At 47.3% G+C, this 24,115-nt stretch overlaps 1 protein-coding gene across 6 annotated transcripts in view; it reads right to left on the reverse strand.

Moving 5' to 3' along the window:
- RAB37 (RAB37, member RAS oncogene family) overlaps window positions 1–24,115 on the reverse strand; it is a 545,872-nt gene that overhangs the window by 153,767 nt on the left and 367,990 nt on the right. For 4 of the 6 annotated variants that reach the window (XM_069654868.1, XM_069654870.1, XM_069654865.1 and 1 more), the window contains one exon: window positions 806–916. The exons of the other annotated variants lie outside the window; for them this stretch is intronic. In XM_069654868.1, coding sequence (XP_069510969.1) covers window positions 806–916 — 111 coding nt within the window. The remainder of the gene's footprint in view (window positions 1–805; window positions 917–24,115) is intronic. 6 annotated transcript variants of the gene reach the window in all.

Here is a 24,115-nt window from a genome sequence, read left to right on the forward strand (position 1 = left end):
TGACACTTTAGCACACAACATAGGAGGAGAATACCCAGCACAACAGACAGTGCATGTAAACTGTTCCAGCCTATACCTTGGAGGGCACACGATTGCCTTGTATTGCACCCAAATGGCATGACTGATGCTGCGCACACATATTACCACGCGTGTCGTCCTACCTGCAGTCCCACTCACTTCGGGCATATGCAGATATAGGTGAAGCGCCCATTTATGTTCTCATTCTCTCTCATGCCTTGTAATACACCAGTCACTGGGCCTCATTACGAGTTGGGCGGTGCAGGGTAAATGCAGCAATATTACTGTATACCGCAGCATTACCGTCCTGCACAACTATAATTTGGGCAGAAAGTTGGATGATTCACCTCCAGCTATGACTTGGAAGTAAATCCGCCAACTATTCACCCGATTTAGGCGGAATTGCCTCATAGAATCCTATGGACTCAAAATAACACCATTCCGCCACTTGTAATCTGGTGGTAATATCGTTGAATCAAGTGCGGTTACCTTTCATTCCATTCGGTGATATCTCAGTGGATTTCCTGCCAAAATATCATAAAACTTACAGTGAGGCCCACTGTCTGAGCCACGAGTAACACTTTGCAAGACCATCAAGCCTTTCCGTCGGCAGTTTTATCTTGTGGCTTTTTACCCTTTGTTCCAGTCCACCCCCGACTTACTGACCCATTACATTTATGCTTCAAGTTATGCCTATTACTGTACAAAAGGGGGAGGAGCTAGAAGGCACTTGCAATGGCAGCGCATTTATTAGTGTCTGGATTTGCAAAAGCCATGTTTGTCTCACCCGGAAGTCAATGCCGACGGTGGGAAGGAAGGTGCCAGACAGGAAGGCGCCATCTTTGTACTGGATCACGAAACAGGTTTTCCCCACGGAGGTGTCTCCCAACAGCATCACCTACAAGATGGGGTAGAAACCCATTAAGAAGGGGGGCAAGCCCTCGGGGGAAATACAGCTGACAGAGTGCAGAAGAGCAGGAACCAGAGAGTGGAAGGACGGCAGCAAAGGCAGTGTGGACAGAAAGTCAGAGATTGGAAACGGTGGAAATGGCTTTTAAGAAGTCAAGAACGTCATTAAGGAGGAAATCCACTAACGTTTGTCAAAAGGTGATTTATTTTGCCTAAGAAAATACCCTCACATTCCGATTGATGCACATTTTCTTCCCACCACCCTTTGCCCCCCATAGTTCAACCACTGAAAAATGTGCAAGAGGTGAAAAGGTGCAATTTATTTTCAGCTAAGGGAACAAAAGGGTCAGAACTGCTCCGCCAGCTTTGGTGCCCGAGGTTGGTTACCTAGTCAAGGTTCCTAGTTTCTCATCCGAGGTTGGTTACCTAGTCAAGGTTCCTAGTTTGTCATCCGTACAGATTCTTTCCCTTCATCTAATGCTTGTTTTTTAACTGAACATGTATATTGCCATCTGATTGAATGAGATAAAAACACATTGAATAAGCACGTCTGAGATACCTGTGGGCAGCGGTTTCCTTTTTTTTTCCTCATTTGTTATACACCCAAACCCTGAGGTATCACGGCGTAGTTGCAGACATCTTAATAATTACTTTACAAGCAGTATACATACAGACAAGAGCAAAACATTACAAGTTACAGACACATCAATGCATGTTTACTTGGCTGAATATTAAGGTAGATGATGCTCGTTTATTTAGGATTGGTGTGAGGTCTAAACCTCACATAGTTTGGTTGATTATCATCTGGTTAGAATTTGTTAAATAGCCATGTTTTTAGTCGTTTTGTGAAACGTTGGAAGGAGGCTTCATTTTTAATGTTTAATGGGAGGGTATTCCAGTGTTTTGGGGCCATGACTGGGTAGCTACTTCCTCCCGCTCTAGTACTTTTGTAGCGAGGGACCACAAGGAGCGGGTTTGTATTGGATCTGAGCGTTCTATTCGATTCTTTTTTGGTAATAGAGTTATTGATATAACTGGGTGCTTTCTTAGCAAGGCATTTGTGGGGAAGGCATAATGATTCTGGCCTTAATGGGGAGCCAGTGGGCCTCGTTTCTGATGTGAGAGATGTGGTTTGACTTTTTAGTCCTAGGGCAGCGCGTAATGCTTTGCTTTGGATAAGTTGTCATTTGTCTAGACTGGCGTTAGAGGTTCCCAATAGGAGTACATTGCAGTAGTTCAACTTGCAAAGTATTAAGGCCCTGGCTAAAGTTGTACAATTTATAGGTGTGAGGAATTGGCGGCTTCGTTATATTAGTTTAGTGGTGTAGGAGGTAGATGAGGCTAAAGCATTAACAGGTTTAGTCATGGTTAGGTTTGCGTCTAAATATACACCTATGGTTTTAACCTGTTTCAGGACGGGTAGAAGAGTGCCGTCAATGTTGATTGAGTTGTAGTCGGAGTGGAGAGTGTTAATTTTGGCTGGGGAACCCACAATGAGAATCTGTTTTCTCATCGTTAAGACATAGGCTGTTTAAGGCCATCCAATTTTGTATTAGTACATACATTTCGTTAATCAGAAGGATGTCATGGCCATGATTCCCCGTGATTTGTATGAGGATCTGGGTGTCATCAGCTAAATTGGTATATATGACACCTATGGCATCCAGTGCTGCAAATAATAGCTTGGTGTAGGCATTGTAGAAGGTGGGTGATAGGCAGGATCCTTGGGGAACCCCCATGGGGACTGGTATGGGATCAGCAGCCTTTTTGCCGATGGAGACTCTGGAGGTACGTTCAGCTAGAAAGGATTTTACCCAGAGAGTTGCTTCCTTTGAGAATCTGAAATCATTGGCTACGGAAGTCCAGAGTTTGTTGTGATCAACGAGATCAAATGCTGCAGATAAATCAAGCAATAGCAGTAGAGTTTGCCCGAGTCCCTAATGGCATCCATCTGGATTTTTAAGTCCAGAAGAGCCGTTTCCGTGCTATGGTTGGGACGAATTCCTGATTGTCTGGATCCTAAAAGCTGATTTTGTTCTAGATGTGCTTGATTTGTGTGTAAGCTATTTTATCTATGATCTTGAACAGGAATCGGACTATCGTTATGGGATGGTAGTTTGTGGGGATTGTTGGAGCCAAAAAAGGCTTTTTCAGAAGTGGGGTTACCCATGCTTCTTTTATACTGACTGGGACCACACTGCATTGAAGGAGGCGTTGACGAAATTGGTGAGGATGGGGGCGCAAAGTTTGACTAGCTGGGCTGGGAAGTTGTCACCTTTGCAGTTAGAAGCTTTTAGTTTGGCTATAGTATTTAGCACTAGATCTTGGGTCAATGGAATGAAATGGAATAGCAAATTGGTGTTGTCAGGGGTCATGTTTGGAATGGAAGCAGAGCCGTTTTTATCAGCTAATAGTTTTCTTTTGTTATTGATTTTATTTTGTAGTAATTCGATCTTAGACGCTAGGGCACTTTGGATGGTAGTGCACCATGCTTTGCTATAGTAGACAGGGGTGGCGGCTGAGGTGGGATTTTCCAATTCTCTGAGGATACTAAAAAGCTCCTTAGTGTCAGAGTTGCCGTTGCTGATGCGGGTGTTATATGCATTAGCTTTGTGGGTTACAATTGCTGCTTTGTAGATTTTATTTGCTACTCTAAAAGCATTGGTCAAGTCTACCGAGAGTTTTTTTGGATGTGTTGAAGGGATCTTTTGGTACATCTGAGCAAGACTGGCTCTTCATTGAACCAGAAACTAGTACGTTTAACTGCCCTGTGTGTTTTGGTTGTCATAGGTGCTGCAGGATCAATGGTAGTAGTGAGGCAGTTCTGGTAGATGTCAGCGAGATGGCATGGATTGTTGGTGGTTACAATGTTGGCTGGTTTTGCTGATGATGGGGGAGAGGATATCCACTGCAAGTTCCTGGGTATTTCTAGTTTCATAAGTGTCCATTTTTTTCGATTTGGCTCGGTGGTTCCTAATGCTGCTTAAAGTGAAGTTTAACACTATGGTGGTCTGTCCAGTCTAATGGTAGAATGGAATCAATGGTTACTTGGGTGTTGAGCATGAGTATCCAATTGAGGATTCTTCCTTTGTTGTGGGTGGGGGCTTGAGTGCAGCATGTAAAATGTGCTTTGTGGTCGGACTTGTCATTGCATCCTAGGTTAAGATCTCCAAGTATGATAAATTTGGCATTAGGTTTGAGATGGGGAGTGAGCAGAAGAGGGATAGTTAGATCGGGGTGGGTGTTGCTATTAGCGGATCTGTAAATGACCAAGATATTGGTTGTTGTTTTTGGGTCAGAAATTATTTTGGCTAAAAGGAGATCATATCTGTCTGTTTCTTCCAGAGGGCAATCCCTAATTTGGACATTGGCTTTGGCTATAATGGCCACGTCGCCTCCCTGTGCATTAGATCCATCAGACCTAAGGACGTTGAAACCTGGTGGAATGGCAAGCACAAGAAGGGGGCCAGAAGCTTGGTGCAACCAAGTTTCTGTGACAACTAGAATGTCATGGTGTTGGTCAATGATGTAGTCATGGATCTCTATGGCATGAGTGCCAAGTGAGCAAGCGTTAATGAGCACGCCTTTGAGGTCGAGAGGGTATTCTGGGACATGAGGTTGGGTGGTGGTTAATGCCATGGTGCCTTTGGTACTAGGGGGTCATTTGGTTGAGGCTTTTAGTGGTCGAGTGTGTTTCTGGGCATCTGGCCAAGGATTGTGTTTATAGGGCTTACGACTGTTCATAGCCGAGTTAGGATGAAGGGGGAGAGGTTGTATGCCACTGCTAGATTGGCGTAGATAGAGAGATGTGTGTCAATTGGCCATCTCACCTTCCACACTGGTATTAGCAAGCAGTGAAAAACAGGACCTACAACACCTTACAGGTCCATAGGGCATGAAAACCTTATCCACAAACACTCTGTAAAAAACCTCAAAACTAAGGGGGACCGTGCGGGACTCTGAGAAAACATCCTCCTTAGCTGCAGTTGGCAATTAGTAATGTGCCTCGAAGCTCACAGAAAGTTACAGAAATCACAAATTCCAACACCTTCAAGTGTCCTCAAACTTCACAACTCTATCAGACACACATACACACACACACGCGCGCGCGCGCACACAACCGCCTATACAAAACTCAGAAACTAGGATGGGCCTAGTAATTGAATAATATATATATATAAAATAGATTAGTCTATGGAAAATGGAAGGTGTCAGAATGTTTGATTCTGCAACTAGAACCAGTTTCCTCTGATCTCAGACAGAAGAAGCATTACATGAAAGAACAGAAGCCTTGTGAATAAGGAACGGACAACTGGGAAAAAGTAACCAACTTCGGACACACAATGAGTGAAGAAGACTGGGCCTACATAGCAATCAATAGGCTGGCTTCAGGGGATGCTTTAGCGAAGTCAAGCGCTCATCAGTTGGGTGTGTGCCTCTAGGTCAGCAGGGCTGGCGCAGTGACATGTCAAATTCACTCTATACCGCTCCTACCTGCTATCCCGAGGAACCCGCCTACTCAGGACATAGGACAGTCCACCTCGGCACAAAGCACTGTAGGGCCTGCACCCATCCACGGTGTTCTACGTGAGGAGTGGAGAACCGCGCATTCCGTCGGCAGGGTGGCGTGTTGAAGGCAGGTGCCATTTGGGTATGGTCTGTGAGCAGTGGTGTTCTGGCCTTCAGGGAACGTGCCAGTGGAGCTCTGCAACGTAGGTGCCTTTTTATTATGGGTACCATCGAGTTCCACTCTTCTTGCCTCCTGTCCTGTGCACCGTAACCCTGTCCTCATTTCCATCTCTCCTCCTCCCTCACATCCTTTTGAACTAATGAATGTATTTGCAATAAATATTCCAGTAGGTTGTTCCTCACTCTTAAGAAATGCTGTGTGTCATTATGCTTATACCAACTTTTTAATACCTTAATAGGGACACATGTGCTTTAGATGTCAGTATTTTGACCAATTTCTTCCAAAATTTTTTGTGGGAAAATCCCCAATTTAAAAGTGTTGGGTTTGCTCGCACGGTGCAATATGGGGCTACTTGGAAAATTCTTCCCAGGGTTGCGTTTGGTTCCCAGTCCACCTTTGACTGTCAGGTGTACTGTCATGCCAGCAGGGGCATGGCACAGAAGGGAACACGTCTAGGGCAGTGGTCTGCGACCTTTGGCCCTAGCCAGGATAGTCGAGGGGGTTCGTATGTGGTGGGGAAGTTTCTTAGGTGAAGCAGGGCTGTGAAACCAGAGGTCCTGAGTCAGATGGGAGAGAAGTAGATTTATGGAGAACTCCCTTGTATGATACAGGGCTCTCTGGAGTGGGGCAGCAGATTGCACGGTCAGGGCTTGCCACCCCCAAAGTCAGGGGACAGAAGCATCAAGGGCAAGATTTTTGGGTGCAGCTATGCCACAATGCAGAGGTACCTCACATGCTCTGGCGGGAAGATTGCCAGGAACAGGTCGGGTTACACATATATCATAGAAGAGGCATTGGACACACGCTTGTCTTTTGCAGTGAACCACCCTCTCGCCATCTCCCTCATCTTCTGCATTCTCTCGTCACTTTCATGGATCAAATTAGGTTCGGCATTCGGGACACTGACACGCAGGCGAAAAGGTCTGCTCTTCCATCACACACTCACCACTGCCAGGTCCTGTTCCCACTCTCTCAGAAACGTGTTAAAGAGTCGCGAGCGTCTTGGGCCACCACCTCCTAAGCAAACATGGCCTGCCAGCAGCACCGGATCCACCCTGATGGAAAACAAAGGCAAAGGCCAGGTCGATGTGGCAGTTACTAGCTGCAAGGGGAGCAGGTGTCCGGTGGATGTGGGAGTGGTTAGCTGGAAGGGGTGGATGTTGCAGTGGTTAGCTGCAAGGGGAGCTGGTATCAGGTGGATGTGGCAGTGGTTAGCTGGAAGGGGAGCGGGTGTCAGGGGGATGTGGCAGTGGTTAGCTGGAAGGGGTGGATGTTGCAGTGGTTAGCTGCAAGGGGAGCAGGTATCAGGTGGATGTGGCAGTGGTTAGCTGGAAGGGGAGCGGGTGTCAGGGGGATGTGGCAGTAGTTAGCTGGAAGGGGAGCAGGTGACAGGGGGATGTGGCAGTGGTTAGCTGGAAGGGGAGCGGGTGTCAGGGGGATGTGGCAGTGGTTAGCTGGAAGGGGAGCAGGTGACAGGGGGATGTGGCAGTGGTCAGCTGGAAGGGGTGGATGTTGCAGTGGTTAGCTGCAAGGGGAGCTGGTATCAGGTGGATGTGGCAGTTACTAGCTGCAAGGGGAGCAGGTGTCCGGTGGATGTGGCAGTGGTTAGCTGGAAGGGGTGGATGTTGCAGTGGTTAGCTGCAAGGGGAGCTGGTATCAGGTGGATGTGGCAGTGGTTAGCTGGAAGGGGAGCGGGTGTCAGGGGGATGTGGCAGTGGTTAGCTAGAAGGGGAGCAGGTGACAGGGGGATGTGGCAGTGGTTAGCTGGAAGGGGTGGATGTTGCAGTGGTTAGCTGCAAGGGGAGCTGGTATCAGGTGGATGTGGCAGTGGTTAGCTGGAAGGGGAGCAGGTGACAGGGGGATGTGGCAGTGGTTAGCTGGAAGGGGAGCGGGTGACAGGTGGATGTGGCAGTGGTTAGCTGGAAGGGGAGCGGGTGACAGGTGGATGTGGCAGTGGTTAGCTGGAAGGGGAGCATGTGTTTGGAAAGAGTTGAGGTACTAGTGGGGTCAGAGGTGAATATTTGGGGGTGGAAGAGAAGGTGGACGTTATGATGAACAATGAAGGTGGGGACGGGGGGGGGGGATTGTGGTAGTCTAGGCGTAAACTAAGGGGGTTGAACCTGAAATATAGGATTTGGAGCTTGGTTAGTCTGGAGCCAAGGGGTATGGAAAGGAGGTGCCTTGGCAGGCAGAAATGCTGGCTGAAGTAGTACATGGTCAGGAAGGCCAAGGCAGAGGTGCAGGTGCAAGGAGAAGTGGAGATATTGCCACAAAAGGAGTAAAGCTGTGGTAAGAGCAGAGGTGGATGTAAAGCTGGCAGATTCAGTGCAGTTGGTGGTGGAGGGATGATATATGCAGATATGATGGTGTGGATGGATCTTTAAGACTGGGTCCAGAGTTTACACTCATGGGAACTAAGAAAAGGCCATCATGCAGTGTTGGTGGCTGGCGATTTTTTTTAATTGGAGCGACGTAAATGTTTGCCTCGAATATGCGGGCGTGGTGGAGTGACGGAGCGTGAACCAACCTAGGAGGCTTTGGGGGTGGGGGTTCTCCCCCTGTGACATTTAAACAAAATAAAGAGTTGAAATTGTGCATTTTCTAGCACACCTTTTGTGAAAAATCTGATAAAAAGTCACAGTTTGCAATTCGTTTTGTGTGGAACTAAAGTATTGGAAAAACACAGTGCACAATACAATAGGTCTTTTTTGTGTTTGGATACATTGATAGGCCAGCTCACCTATTGTATTTGGCCGGCAGCCCCTCTTTTTTAGCTATATTTTTACCCATACTTATCCATGCAGAATGCACCAATAGATGCCATTACTACCATATAAGAACTTACTCCAGTAAAAACGCTATGCCAGAGTACGAAAGTACATCCAAACTTCCTCCACCTATGAAAGCCAGTCTACCAACATAATAACACTCATGTTTGCCTTACTTCGATGCCCAGTAAGAAATACCATGCCACTTAAGAAAGGATAGCTAGACTGGCTGAACCCAAGTATGCCACTCTAGCTACGTAATAGCAGTCATCGTGTTTGCTTTACCCATGATGCCCAATACACATACCATGCCACAGAAATAACGTATAGCTAGAGTGGCTGCATAGTATGCCAGTCTAGCTACATAATAGCACTCATGTTTTCGTTACCCTTTACACCCAGGAGCAAGCCCGCCTCAAATACGAGGCCCGCTCCCCCTCACATCCTCTGTGCAGGGCAGGCCCAAACATGCTCTCAGTGACACAACATCATACTCTCATTCACACAGGCATTCATACATCGGCAAAACATACATTCTCTTATTCACCCAGGATACATTCTATCATTTACCTCTGCATCCATACATTTGCACAGCAAACACTGTCTCATTCATCCACGCATCCATAGAGAAGTCATGCAAGCATACATACAAATAAACGTTAGTGTACAGACACATTACAACGCGTGCACTCGGACAACCCCGCTTGCATGCACGCATGCATGCATACACTTTTCACAACACACACAACACATTTTCACTTAGCTTGCACCTTCAGCTCGCCGAATTCATCCACAACACCGACCGGAAGGCCCACCCCATGCAACGCCTCCATTCTTAGATCTGGGATAAACTGGAAACTGGTCTGTAGGTCTGGGTTCGAGCTAGTGTCCTTTCCCAGGAGGAGTGTGATATGTGTGCTGGAATCGGCACACATCTGAAGGGGCATTGCATGATTGCATTTATCAGAGTGACCAGTGGGATCATGTATGCATTCAAAGACCATGGCGAAAATGCTGAGGTTTGTGATGCTTTGCAGGTCCTCCCTAAGGCTTTAAATAAGAAAGGGGCGATCCGTCCTTATTAGGTGCAATTAATTATGAGCGAACAAGAAATCCATGACAGAGCATTTCCCTCAATCCCCATATACCTCGCTAGGGCAGTAGACCGTTAGGTCATCGGTTTTGAGGGCCACTGAGAGTTCTAGCTGTATTACGGTGTCCGTCTTGTACTCATCTAAGGCGCTTAGTAATTCTTATCCAATATCAACCAGCAAGGACTCAGAACTCCTGTTCAGTCAATTCTGAAGAAATGTCCTCTCTCTACTGTAGGTAACCTCCTCTTCAAGAGTTTTGCTTCCAGTGGGAAATTAGGGATTGGTCGGGAGTTTAACAGGTGGTTTATAGCAAGCTCTGCTCCCCCCCTTTTTTAAACAGTGGAGCGACCCCCGTTCTTTAGCACACTGTTACAAAGCCCTGAATTGGGAAAGTGATGATTTACTCAGTGGCTGGTGTGGGGGCAGATATGTAGTTCTTTATGAAGATGTCTGGTCTTTATGGTATTTGATCAGGTGAGGCCTTCATGTGGCAAAGTGATTTGATCCTGGATCCTCCTTTGCTTTGTGTGATGCGAAGGTTGAGTCGTGTGAGGGTGAAGATGCCACCATGGTAGCCGTCACTGGGTGCTGGCCTTCCATTCTTCCATCAGTGCAATTTTGAGAGCGAGGAATGACTGGAGACTGCGTGGCAGCTTTTAGGAAAGGGCCACCATGTTTTTTACTTCTGGGGCAAAGTGGTTCTGATGAGCACTACAGAATTGGTGCTGTCATGCGGCAATGAAGTACTGATTAACACCTGTGAGACGGAAGGTGTTTATGGGGTTGGGGTAAAATTGGGCTGCCACGGAAGACTGGACTGATTTGCCCTTTGAAATTTTCTCACACACAAGATGCAGGTTGTGATACCTTTTATTGGACTAACTGGAGATTCTGTGCTGAGATGGAACAAAGCATTCGCTTTTGAAGACCCACAGACTTCAGCAGATGTTGCAGAGTGAAAGAGAAATGTGGAATGCACACACAGCCCAGTGAAACTCACCACATAGAAAAAGGCCAATTCCTTGGGGAAATATTCAGAATTAAGCACTCATTTTGCAGCACAAAAGTCCAGTGAAATTGTGAATATTTCACAGGAGAAACAACACAAATTCTCCAATTTAGCTTCGGCGTATTAATAGGACCCACCATTACGGAGGACTAGAGGGATACGTGATTTGATGGTGTGTGGGAGAGGAACACATGCAACCCGGCACTTATTAACCCAACAGTTTCGTGGGTAGGAAGGACCACCAGTGAGCTATCACGCGGGATTTAGTGCTAGCGCTTATGTAATGCTACATAAAGTGGTGTTATACAGCAGAACTGCTGCCATTTTGGGGGTCTCTCTGCACGCTGTTCCGGTAAAGAAGACAGAGAAGGTGGAAGAGAGAAGTTTAGTCAGAGGAGTTGGATAGGCTGATGCGAAGCGGAAAGCCGCAAGTACCAGACCCCTGTGTGCTGGTATGTGTCTAGGTGGTTCCTGCCACTAGGGCCATCTGTATATCCCGAGGCTGCACGCAGGTATCGGTAATTTGCTCTATTGACTGACAGCGCAGGAATACCTATAGAGCCCGTGGTCTCGAAGATGAGGGTTGTGAGGGCTGCAAGGGGTAGGGGCAGTGCTTTAAATGGGAGTCAGAAACCAGGGGGGGTCTAGTTAGAGGTGCATGGCCTATGTACGGTAGGTGGGGGGCCCCACCCACACATACTTAGGCCATGCCCACTAACTACAGCCCCTGCATTGTCTATTGGGGAAGGGGTCCTGGCTCCAAATCTATGGGAGCCAGGCAGGAGAGCTGGGGTGCACTGGTATCATACCTTTGGTGCACCCAGCCTCTCCTTTTTGTGCCCAAATCACGGGCTCCGAGTTCCATTGGAAATCGGCCTGTGGGGGGTTGGAGCATGTGATTAAGAAGCAAAAGGAGATGCTCGGTGCATCAAAGGTATCATAGCAGTGCGCCCCAGCTCCCCTCCTATTTCTCAATAAGAGGAGCTAAACCCCAGTAGGCAGCCTTTTTATTCAAGGAGCCGCATGGTGGAAGGGTTTCCTGTGGGGAATCGCTGCCCCCCCACAGGCAGTCCTTTAACAATGCAGCTCCTTGAGTGAAGAGGCTGCCTGCTGGGAGTTCACTTCTCTCGCTAAGAAACAAAAGGGGAGCTGGGGCACCCAGCCTCTCCTTTTGTTTCTTAGAGTGAGGCGGCATCCCCAAACAGTTAGCCCTTTCCCACAAGGAACCAAGTGGTTAAAGGGATACCTGCAGGAGTCAAAGCTTCTGATTAGAAAAAAAGGAGAGGAATCTGATGCCTCTCCTTTTTTCTAATCAGAAGCGCGGACACCTGCAGGTAGCCCTTTAACCATGCAGCTCTTTGACTAAACCACTGCCTGAGGGGGGGGGTCCGCTTATCTGGAGCTATTTGGGGGAGCCCTGGTAGGCCCCCAGCTCTGGGGCCCTTTTCAGAGTCCGCCAGGGCTCCTCCCTGGCTAGCACCAGCCCATTTAAAGCCCTTGGTAGAGCGATTATGAAGTCATGCAGAGATATCTATTCAAGGCTCTGATGGGAGTCAGTGAGGTGGTGAGTGGTGCAAGTGGGTAGCTGGGGTGTGCCTGTGCGATGTATTGGATTCTACCCCTCAGGAGTACAAGGATGACTAGGGGTAAAATGGCCCATTCAGCCCTCACACTTCTACAAACCAAAACACAATGCAATCATAAAGGTAAAACAGGGACAGTTTAAAGATATACCTTTTTTGTCTTTTGTGGTAATGTGGCAAATGGAATGTTATGCTCTTAAGTGGGGTGTGAATGTGATTCAGTAGTGACCCAAACAACACAGTAACACAGTCAAAAATAAAGGGAAACTCCAAAGTTCTCTAAAAATATATATACTTTAAACACATCACCTACAATAGAACAAAATATGAACAGTGTACAAAAGCCCACCACAGTGTAAGACAGAGAGGAAGCGACAGACTGGAGGGAGTAGCCCTCTCAGCGTGGGCAGAGGGGTAATGGGCAAATACCAACCATGAAAGGATAGGTCTTAGGTGAAAGACGGTACTTCAACATTAGATTATATGTTCGCCTCAGAAGATATATTTGATCTGTTTACGTCTGTCCAAGTTTAGCATGACTTGGAGGGGAGCGATCAAAGTCCACTAGAATTGTGGCTCTTGTTCCACTGGGAACATGCAAAGTAATTAATTACCTTGTAGGGTGTAAATAAGAGAATGAGATTGTGCTGTTATGTGGAAGCCATCATGGGCTATGCAATTTAATCAGCTTGTTGATTCATTTTATTTTGGGGGTTGGTTTGAAAAAGACTCCCCTTTACATTTTGTTCCTCAGCTTCAAATGTTTTTGGAATATTTGACTGGTTTAAACATTTTCAAAGACAGGGGGAATCAGTTAGCCTACTGACACAAAGCTGACAAATTGACGTAACTAAAAATAAACTGAAATGAAGAAAAGCTGCAAGGTCTTGAATAAGAATTACAGTAAGGAATTGGTGAATTCTATTGACAAATTGAAACAACAGTATAGAAATTGGTCTAAAGCTCATCAGTACGTAAAATTGCAGAGAGATGCTGAGGCCATGTTATATACGCAGAACAGCGGAATGGTGCACAGTTCTGGTCTTTAATTAAATCATGAACTCCACAAGTATCCTTGCAATCCCAACCTCTCTCATGAGGTGTGGGAAGGTTATTTTTTAAAGCAATACTTTTTTATAGACACACTGCATCAGCCTTACTCAGAGGATTTATTGCTCTAGAGGATAATAAAGGCTGGTCTTGCTTGGATATTGACACCATTGGTAATGCGATCGGGAAATGTAAAATCTCCAAAGCGGAGGGACATGATGGCTTATCAAATGCAACCTTAAAGTCATTGCCCAAATTGGGGGCTACATTTTCATACCAATTATTTTACAATATTATGCACTTGCACTTTAGACCTTCATCATGGATATTAATTAATGAAAAAGGATATTGAGTTAATTGGAATAACTATAGACCAATTTCATTGTTGGATTCGTCATATCAAATGTACGCAATGTTCCATTTAAGAGTTACAGAATTGGGCCTCATCAACGCAGAGTATGGATATTTATCAATCTGGCTTTAAGGAGGGGGTAAACACAGCCTTGAATTGCATTTTAATACAGCTACTGGCGAAACAAGCCAGCAAAGCTAAGAGGAAATTATACGTTGCTTTCTTAGATATATCAAAAGCATTTGATTGCGTAAAGAGGTTAATCCTGGGAAAACATTTTAAAATTCGGGTGTCCGGGGGCTCTGGTAAATATGTTGAAAGATTTACAAACAAATACAAGATTAAAAATAGGATTAGGCCAGAGGGGATCATTTACAGACTGGGTTAGTACAAACAGGGGCTTACGTCAAGGCTGTGTGCTTGCCCACTTTCTTTTAAGTCTATGTATGCTGGACTCCAAAATGGTTTAAAAAAAAATGTTCGTGTATATCCCCCTGAATTAGGCAATGTTGACATCCCCTATCTGCTATACACAGATGACATTGTGTTATTTGACTGCACACCAATAGGGTTACAATGCTCATTAACAGCTGTCTACGAGCATTCTAAGGCACTGGACAGGCTTCTGAAGGGAATCATTCACAAAGACCTAAAATAAAAGACTGAATGGGAGATTTGGCCGAATTTCGGCCGTTTAAACATTCCAAATCCACCATTCATTGGCAACGGCTGCAGTGTCCAGCGCACCCTTGTTAACTATACAGTGAATGGTGGTTGTGGGGGGTTTCCTTCGCAGCCGATCCCATACAAAAAGTTAGAAAAAAAGAAAAAACAGGAAAGGACCGGCGGTGGCGGTTCCCGATCACAGAAGTGAAAGGTAACGGGCATCGCAGGGACACAGCGAGTCGGTGGTACACAGTGAAGTGTGCCGCCGCAAGGTAAGTAAGGAGGTGGGGGTGTGGGTGGGGTTGGAAGCCTGTGGCTGAAATGTTCAGGGGAGAAAAGGGCAAAAGTTATTTTCTGAAAAATTACTTGCAGTCTTTTCTCCCTCGAACATTTCAGCCACGGGCTTCCATCGCCAATCCCTTCTGAATATTGATCAATCTAAAATGATGATCCTGAATAGCAGGAGGACTATAAAAGGGTCGAGAACAAATGGTTACAAGTGGTTTATAAATGGGAGAAAGTTGACAGTTTAAAATACTTGGGGGTGTTGCTTACTGCTAACGATACAGAGTTAGCGACTGGAATAAGGTGGAGGTAATGATTCAGGAAAGCGTGTTGGGCCTTCCACAGGGTGTTCCCCTTCCAGCCTTTAGACATGTACTAGGCCGCTTGTCTCTTCACTCCTAAGTGGACCGGAGTAGATTACAATCATTTAGAAGCTTTTTAGCCCCCCCAGCTGACTCTCTATATACGGTACTGAATGGAGTACTAATGAGTAAAACATGTACTGTATTGGATTAATGGAGAGAAACATGTTTATCCATCTTGAGGGACATTGGATTAACAGAGTAAGAGCCGATATCGTGCCCGTTCACCACGAAGAAGAAACTTTTTAATCCCGTTTACATCCTTAATAGAGAGGTTTTATCACATTTTTAAGATTTTGAAGCACTCTGAGTATGATATTAAACCTTTTCATGTTTTACAATCGTTTTTAGTCAAATATCCCTCTAAAATAATTAGACATATGATGCAGAGGCTGAAGCTGAACTTATTTCCAACTAATGATGCAAGAGGCGCCAGATTAAAAATTCCTACAAAAGATAGACTTTCTCGCTTTGGCAAAAATGCGGTGGAAACATTGGAGCATTTCTTTTCTGACTGTGCCAAACTGGTTGAAATTTTACGAATGTGTTCTGTAAGTTTCATTTGACCAGCCATGAAATAGCTCAAACACTTTCATGGCACCGTTTGATGTGCGATTCAAAAACCTTGCTGTGCATAGCTTCAATGAGATTTTTAAAACTGTTATTTAATGATGATTTAATGTATTAACTTTGAAGGATTATACTTGTTTTGGATAAACTGTAACACGCTGGACTGAGGAGGCAGTTTGTGGTGAATAGTAGCCGGTTATGGTTCTTGGTGTGTTGACGGATGGCGAACCCTGTGTCGAACTTTGATTAAAGCGTATAAAGCGCCGGTTGGGCACGTTAAATCGTGTGTGCCCAAGCAACAAGTGGGCATCATGTAGGGGCGAATGCAGTCGTTCTGTGCGGTCGAAGGGGGACTCTCAAAGATGCAGGTCGGGGCAGTCCCAGGCCATCTTTGTAGTTCGACCAGGCCGAGTTGGGCTTCTAGCCGCTGGGAAAGTTTGAGTCTGCAAGCGACTGTCATCGAAATGGTGTTCTTGGGTGCGTTGATGCGCAGGTCATTGAGGCAGCCATTCAATAGATAGCTGGGCTGAGCCATGGTTGTAATCCCTGGTCAGAATCGGCGTGCAACTCTCCAGCAGTTTGGTTCGGGTCCCGGCATCGAGAAGTGGATTCCTGGCCCAGCAAGTGACGGGCACAGCTAGGGCACGATGCAACGCAAAGCAGGTTGAAGTGCAAGCAATAGTTTGGATTGGTGCGGGAGTGTAAAAGCCAACACTGTAGTCTTCACTCTCATTCAAGATGCAGTGAACATGGAGCGACTGGACCAGTGTGGCAGAACACAGAGCTTCAACTGGTCTCGTCCTCCGGCTGCTGTTTGACCCACTGAGAGGGACTTGAGGGCAGGATGGTCCTGTTCAGGGTCTGATCTCCCAGCTTTAGGAGATTCCGGTGCAAAGTGGCAGGTCCTTGTCCACAGCAAAAGTTCACCCCCAATGTGCCCTGGGAGTGGTTAAGGGGCAGATCTTTCTTCAGCCTTGGACGGCTCCTTCCTCAACTCAGGCGGAGGGCTTCAGAAAATACACATTTCCAAAAGGATGTCCAGTGAGTGCCTCTCAGGTGCTTCAGAGCGAGTCTTTAGGTTGTATTGAGAGGATCTGCAGAAGGGGTGGGAGACCTCTGATTTGAAAGGCAAAAGTCGGAGGTGATTGGACTAAAGCTAGCCTGCCTTAGTGGTCCAATCCCTGCTCTTGAACAGAGCGGACTTTGCCTTTCTGATGTGAAACCCAAGTGTTTTTCTCGAGAGAAAGTGGAAGGGACAGGAAAGAGAGAAGCAGAGAAAAAGAAAATGGTTGAAGTCTTCTTCAATTAACCAGAACACTCCGGTCTACTCCAATGTGCCCCTTTCCCTTCTCACGAGGAACAAAGGCCTATAGAGAGGCTACACCTTTTAAACAGGTGGCCCCTTTGATAAATCGGGCCCAGGACAGATGCCTGTGGTGAGGCCACTGGCTGTGGGGGTTTCCTGCCCTCACGAAGAAGAGGCCGGTCCTCCAGGTTCCTCTCCTGCCATTTGGCAGTTTCCACCCGTCTGACCTGAATACACATCACCTTCAGCAGTAAAGCTGACTCACAGGAGCTGGCCCATGTGCAATATCAATTGGGATGTGGCGGCCAGGATCATAGGTAGTGCCATGTACTATGCCTAAACTTAGGCACAGCTTTATTTTAGAGTTTACCCTGCAACTAGCATGGGTTATTTATAGAGCTGGGAAAGCCAGGAATTATTTGGAAAGGCCAGAGCCGGGGGCTCTGACCTGGCTCTTAGGGCCAAACGTGAGTTGAGCCAGAGAAAAGTTGCACAAAACAGGAGAGCTCTGGGTCAGGGGCTGAGGGGCATAGAAATGAAGCTGGCTTGCAGAAAAGGGGTACAAGGGGACTCGGGGCTGAGAAAAGAAGCTCAAAGGGCCTTGGCCAGAGAAAAGAGGTGCAAATAGGCTGGGGCCTGAGAAAAGGGGTGTGAGGGGCTGGGGCCTTAGAAAAGGGGCCAGAGGGACCTAGGGGCTAAGAAGAGGGGTGTGATATTACTAGGGTCCGAGAAGAGGAGTGCAAGGGGACTAGGGGCTGAGAAGAGTGGTATGAGGGGCCTAGGGGCTAAGAAGAGGATGATGAGGGGGCTGAGGCTGAGAAAAGGTGTGAAAGGGGTCTGGGGCCAAGAAGAGGTATGCAAGAGGGCAAGAAGAGGGGTGCGAGGGGACTAGAACATGGGTGTAAGGAGATTAGGGGACCCGGGAAAAGAGGTGTGAAGGGGCAGGGGGCCAAGAAAAGGGGTGCGAGGAGGCTGGGACAGGACAGGGAGTCAGGGAGTCAGGCAGCCAGGACTGACGGGAAGTCAGACGAACACGCTCCTGTTGTGCGGTTTGCACTTCAGTAGCGTGTATTTGTTTTAAACTGGGGTTGCAGGGCAGCTGGAGGGGCTCGTGGCGGCCCCTGATTCTGACAGGTACTGACCCGAGATGAGGCTCAGGCCAGACGTAGCCCCTTCTGGCTCGCCCAGCTCTAGTTACTTATGTTCATTGTAGCTTTGATACAGGTGGCATATATTAAATGCTTTCCCTGCACTGCAGGGACTTGACTGTCGCTGCAGCTGTCTAGTGGGGATCTTGTGACCTTGGAACCTGTTCTACGCCATGGTAATAGCAGGCACTGAGGATCAGGCTACTGGGGCAGCAGGGCACAAGGACACTATGCTTTTGGCACAGACTTTATTAAAAGGGGAATCTGGTATGCAGATTACCCTTCTGGAGCTGGAATTATCTGGATCAGTATATGCATTCCCCACGGCCTAGGAATTGGTGGGTAACACGTGAAAAGCGAGAAGAGGAAAAGGAGACTGGATCACGACCGGGTGATCTCATCGTGGGTGGATCAGGTTCTACTGGATACTAGTGAGCTGGATTCTTTCATGGTGGGGAAATCAAGCACTAGTGAGCCTTGCATGGTCACGGGGTGGGGGAGGGACCCTTCCTACTCAAGACGCTCTCACAATGGAATCGGATGAGCAGAGAAGAGCAGAGTGCTGGCTTGGATCGAGTGCTGTTCAACTGTAATGCAGCGGGTGCTTTCCTGGCAGCCTCAATGCAGATAAGTACTAATGAGAAGCATCTTTAACTGATTCTGTCAGCAGTGCACACCGCCGCCCCCTCCCCCACGCCCGCCTGTGCCCTTAGGCCAAACCACAAACTTCCCTTCTAGAGCGCGAGTCATGTGAGCGACAAAAGCTCAACGAAACACCGGCACTGGCGTAACAGGGGCCCCACTAGAACATGTCCTGGGAGCGTGCCCCACATGGAGAATTTATTTTTTTTTTAAATGTTTTTTAATTAACAAAAATAATTTCTTTATGAAGGCATAGTAACTACAAAAAGAAAAAGAAACTTTCTTTTTGAAGTCCAATGGCTCCCCCAACCCCATGACATGGAAGTCCCCAGGATGGAGGCCTCCATGTCATGGGGTCGAGGGACCCCTATTTTTGAAGTCACTCTGCCTTCATAAAGACATTATTTCCATTATGGTACGGTCCTTAATGGAAATGTCTTTATGAAGTCAAAGTGACTTCAAAAAGAAACAATGGGCCTCATTACGGGTTTGGCGGTAGCCGTGCCTGTAACAAAGGCATGGCTGCTGCCAAACCTGTGATTTTACTGGCACCCGCGAATGGGCAATTACCGGGTCATGCCGAGTTCAGCGGACCAGATAATTGCCCATTCGAGGGTGCCGGCAATAACGGACTCCCCATCCCCATTCAACTCCATAGGGCTGAAAGGGAATGGGGAGCTCAGATGCACCGGCACCGTTAAGAACGGTGCAGGCGCATCCACGAGTTGTGCAAATAAAGTACCCAGGTGGTCCGTTCAGTCCGCCACTAAGGCAAGGGCGAGAAGCCTCTCCGCTCATAGTGGCGAGCCACTACTGCCGCAGTCCAAGTTAGTCAAGCTCAGTATTTTCCCAGTGTGACAATCCTGGTAAACTCCTGACTGAAATCCCCAACATCCCCCTGTGTTAACAGTCAAGTATATTCCTAGTTTTGCCAGCTCCAGTATTTTCCTTATTCTAGCATGTCCCTATTTTTGCAATCCCTACTGTCAGGAATGAGCGAGAGAGGAGAGGAGACTGAAGGAGAGCTGAGTGTCATCCACATAACACTGAAAGTTAGAGGAGAAGGTACAGATCAGGTAGGCCAAAGGGGCCAAGTAGAGGTTGAAAAACCAGGATGAGAGGATAGATCCCTGGGGAACGCCACAGGTAGAGAGAGAGATGGCAGAGAGAAAGGGACCAAGTTGGATTGGACCTCTGAGGGGCAGTCCAAGAGGAAGGAGGCCAGCCACTCCAGGGCCCGATCCGTGATGCCCAGGTTCTCACGTAGTCGACTGATCAGGATGGCGTGGTTGACTGTGTCAAAAGTAGAAGATAAAGGAGGATTCGGACAGAAGGAATGCTGGAATCAAGGTTAGAGAGCAGATCTTCACGGGTACTTAGGAGAGCAGTTTCTGTGCATCTGGCAGCTCTAAAGCCAGACTGATGGTCATACAGACAACCAAGAGATTCAGTGTGGAGAGTAAGCAGGAAGATGGCAAGCTTTTCCAAGAGTTAGCCCAGGAAAGGGATGATGGCGATTGGGCGATAGTTTACAGAAATCGGCCAAGGCTGAGCGAGGGTGTCAATATGGTTCTTGATGGTTCTGGAGGAGAGGGGAGCACCTGTTTGGATGACACTTTCATAGATCAGACGTTTCTAGAAACCTTGTCAGGTGTTGTCTGAGAGAAAGGCGAGAAAGGAGGAGAAGGGGTAGAATGGCCAAAGGGGGTCCGAGAGAGGAAAAGGGAGATGAAGAGGAGATAGGGGACAGTATGTCCTGAGGTTTAGCGGAGAAGTGAGAGGCCAGAGCCATACAGAGGGGCTGGGAGGGAACAGGAGAGGTAGAGACCGAAACAGGATTGATCAGTTCCTTGCAGATTTTAAAGAGTTTGGCCGTGTTGTTAGAGGCAGCAGAGGCTTGAATGTGAGCTCTCTTCTTGATGAGTGTTACTGATTCAACTTGAATTTTGGTGTAACCAGTCTAGGTATATGTCTAAATGTGACCGGCCATGCTTTACTGTAATGTTATTACGTGTCTACACTGCTCTACATTGTGCAGCCAGTGGGACATGTTTTCAATGTGGCATGGCATTTTTAATAACAAAGCATTAATGTTCCTGTGCACTGTTGATGATCTGGATGTATACACTCTGGCTTTTTAGCCAATTATTCTCATAAAGTGTGCTCTATACTGCATTAAAACAAATATTTCTCTCTTTCTCCTAGTACTAAGTGCAGCATAACCCTTCAGTAGCACGTTTGTGCAAGCGTGAAAATCTAGGCCTTCCCATAGTGTGACACAACCCTTGATTGGTCGCCAAGTTGGAGGGGGCCCCCTCAGCATGGCTCGCAGGGGGGCCCCCACACTTTGTGTTACGCCACTGAGCACCGGGTGCCTCTCCTCAGACATGCAGAGCCCATGTAACCCCAGTGCCAGCAGAAACACACACGATGTGCTGCCTACTAAGCCCCTACCCCCATAAAACATAACCACCCCTTATAAGAGCCACCTCATGAAAACACAAACCTCTAGTCTCCCTCCTGCAATACACATGGCCTCCCCCTCCCCATTGCACCCCCTGGCATCATTCTACACAGCACACCATAGGCCAATAGCCATGAGGAACAAGCCTGCACCATCTAATATTTCCCTAATTGCATTCTTCATGCAACAACACCCCGTATCGCTCGTTGTCCAGCACACGGTGTGGGCGCTGCACAACACACTGCTGCCACAAGGTACACAGACTGCAACTTCCACTGTACCGCCACTGCATTCAATATCACACCGTATTTCCAGCTGTACAGAACACAACCTGCTCCCTCTATTGTACACAACCTGCACACTTCATTCTACACAACATACCATGGATCACCCGTCACAAGACACACGGGCTGCGCCTTCTACTGCGCCACGACTGTGTTTCACACCACCCTATCACCAGCCTTCAGTGCTGGAAGTGGGCAATTTACTGGGGAAAGCTGGATCCCCGCCTCCTTTCACCCCCCTTTGCCGGGTTGGTGGAGACTTGGAGGTGGGGCACGAATTGCCAGAGTGATGTGGGTGGGATTGATGGGCGGGGCTATTTGGCGAATAATGCGGGTGCCCCGAATGTCAGATGATGGCTGCTTTGCTTAAAAAACAAAGTGCATTTTGGGAACCTAAGTAGGACAGCCAATTCATCAAACATGTCTGTGAGAGTAATCCCAGCATGCATTACTTCTGAGCATGCAATGTAAACCGGAAATGGTGCTCATTTTATCCATCACAAAACACACCATAGCAGTAAAATGTGTGCACAGTACAAGACACATACAGCTTTGGACCGTGTTACTATACAGGCTTGGGCTACATGGGTGAGCAAAGGACGACTGTCAGGTACAGCTTGTATGTCTCCATCTTGTCCCAGCCCAATTCCTTACCTGCCACAGTAAGCAATAAGACTCGGCCATTGTGCACATCCTGCCTCCTCCACATTATACCCTGTGCCAACCGCCGTATAGCACACAGCCCGCTCCCTCGAATTGTGTAAACACAGCATCCCTCGTTCTATTCATCTGTTTCATTAATATAACAACCTTTGCCCTGAGGGTCGTTAGGGCTTTTTAAATTAGAGACGATCAAAATAACACAAAAATTAAATACGATGGAAGATCCAGGCATGCTCTAAGGCAGGGGTCTGAAACCATGAGCTCTCCAGATGTTTTGGACTACAAGTCCCATCAGCCCATGATGGCATCGTCACTGGAAAGCTGCAGGTTGCACAGCCCTGGCCTGAGGAGTCACACCACAGCCAGCAGGTCTACCTACAATGTGTCCGTGGAAGCTTTGGGAGCGGAGAGTCAACCACCAGACAGTAAAGCACTGTTGTTGATGAACATGCTGGGGACGAGCGACATATGTTCATCAACAGACTTCTAGTAGAGAAGAGCACAGCATACACGACAGATACGAAGAGTCTTCCAAGCGAGTTTCAAAGAGGTTCAGACGAAAGGCAAGCATGACTAAGACACCGCCTGAAATTCCACAACATGCGTCCAGAGGGAGAGAACCAATGGACAAATTCCTGGCCAACCTCAGAATTGGCGGTTACCTGTAAATTTGCCATTACTCAGAGGGACATGCTACTGGTGGAACACCAAAGCAGTCACAGTCAAGATAAACTGAGTCACCGAAAGGATCAGGCCCTGAAGAAGCGACGACCATTATGCACAGACGTGAATAAGCAAAGCCACTTGGCAGCTCGGAAAGGCAAACGAAATAAGGAGCCACACCACTGCCGGTAAGCCAAGTATGCTGTAGACTGCAAAGTCTTTTGCGCTAGGAGGAAGGCAACAGGGAAATACAAATAATGGTTGTAAGAACTAAAGACTTCAATGGGATTCTGGGCAGTCAAGGTATAATCGAACTGGTGGAGAAAATAGAGTGGTTGAGACCAACTGTGGTCACCCGTAACGCAGAGGCCAAAAAATTGAGGATGTGCATCAACCTACGAAGCTTCAAGAAAGAAGTAATTTGCAGTAGCCTTGCTTTACCCAATGTATCAATGTGTCATTACATGGAGTAAAAACGTTCACTAAGCTAGATATGACAAGGGTCTACCAGTGGGTAAGACTATACTTGAAATTCAAGCATAAAAGAGCTTTCATAACACTGTCTGGAGAATTCTTGTACAAGAGAGATCGCAGTTTGGTCTTCGTTCAGTAGTTTCAATATTAAGGTGGCATCACGTCGAGGGCTTCCCGGCCTCTTCCACGATGTGGCTCGTACATCGGTGTTCCCCCTGTGTGACTGATGGGATTTGGTTGTCAGCTCCTGCCTGCGCCTCTGCTTGGTGACCCCCCCCCTAGTCGCTTGATGTCAGATGGTGGTGTCGTGCTTTCCCAACTGCAGGCCCTTCAGTGGGGAGCAGCGTTACATGGACTTCTCGCCTTTACTATGGTGCCCGCCAGAGGCGAGGACAAGTAAGTGTGTGTGTGTGTGTGTGTGTGTGGGTCTCTCTTTTTTTTTTTTTTTTTTTTTTTTCTTTTTCTTTTTTTTTTCTCTCTCTCTCTCTCTCTCTCTCTCTCTCTGATCTTTTCCACATAGATTGTAACCATTGTAGATCAGACACCCCGCCAGCCTGTCTTAAAGGGCCCTGCACCTTATTACTTTGATCAGTCCCAGGTATGTCATTAACAATGAATGATCGGGGTATGAGTCACCCCTAGTGGGATTCCACTTGCCCTCTCCCCTAGGAGAGGTTAAGCAGAGCAGGCTCACCTCCCTTGTCCCAAAAGGGGTGGTCTCTCTCTTGGGGAGAAGGGACACATTCCATGAATTGGCCACTGTATTTGTAGGGTGTCTGTACTCTGTGGTGAGGATGGAAGCCCCACCCGATACCCCTCTAAAGATCCAGATGCCCACAGTAGGTGGACATGGCTTCATACAATGTACTGTATGAAGCTACATATTGGGTTATAGATGGTCATGAACCAGACTTGCCTATTGGAAACTAGCCCTCGCCAGATCGGTCAATGACTGCCTTCTGTGGTGCAAACTTTTTACCCATTTAGGCCAAGAATCCTTTCAGGAAAAAGACTGTGAAGTATGAATATGAATGCCCTACTGATTACAGAATATCCTGTGAGCTTTAAACAATGCACCCCACTGGTAGCACCCGGAAAGCTCCATCTCAACCTCA

The sequence above is a fragment of the Ambystoma mexicanum genome, chromosome 3q (assembly GCF_040938575.1).
Source record: "Ambystoma mexicanum isolate Mex_15411 chromosome 3q, UKY_AmexF1_1, whole genome shotgun sequence".
Classification (NCBI taxonomy): domain Eukaryota; kingdom Metazoa; phylum Chordata; class Amphibia; order Caudata; family Ambystomatidae; genus Ambystoma; species Ambystoma mexicanum.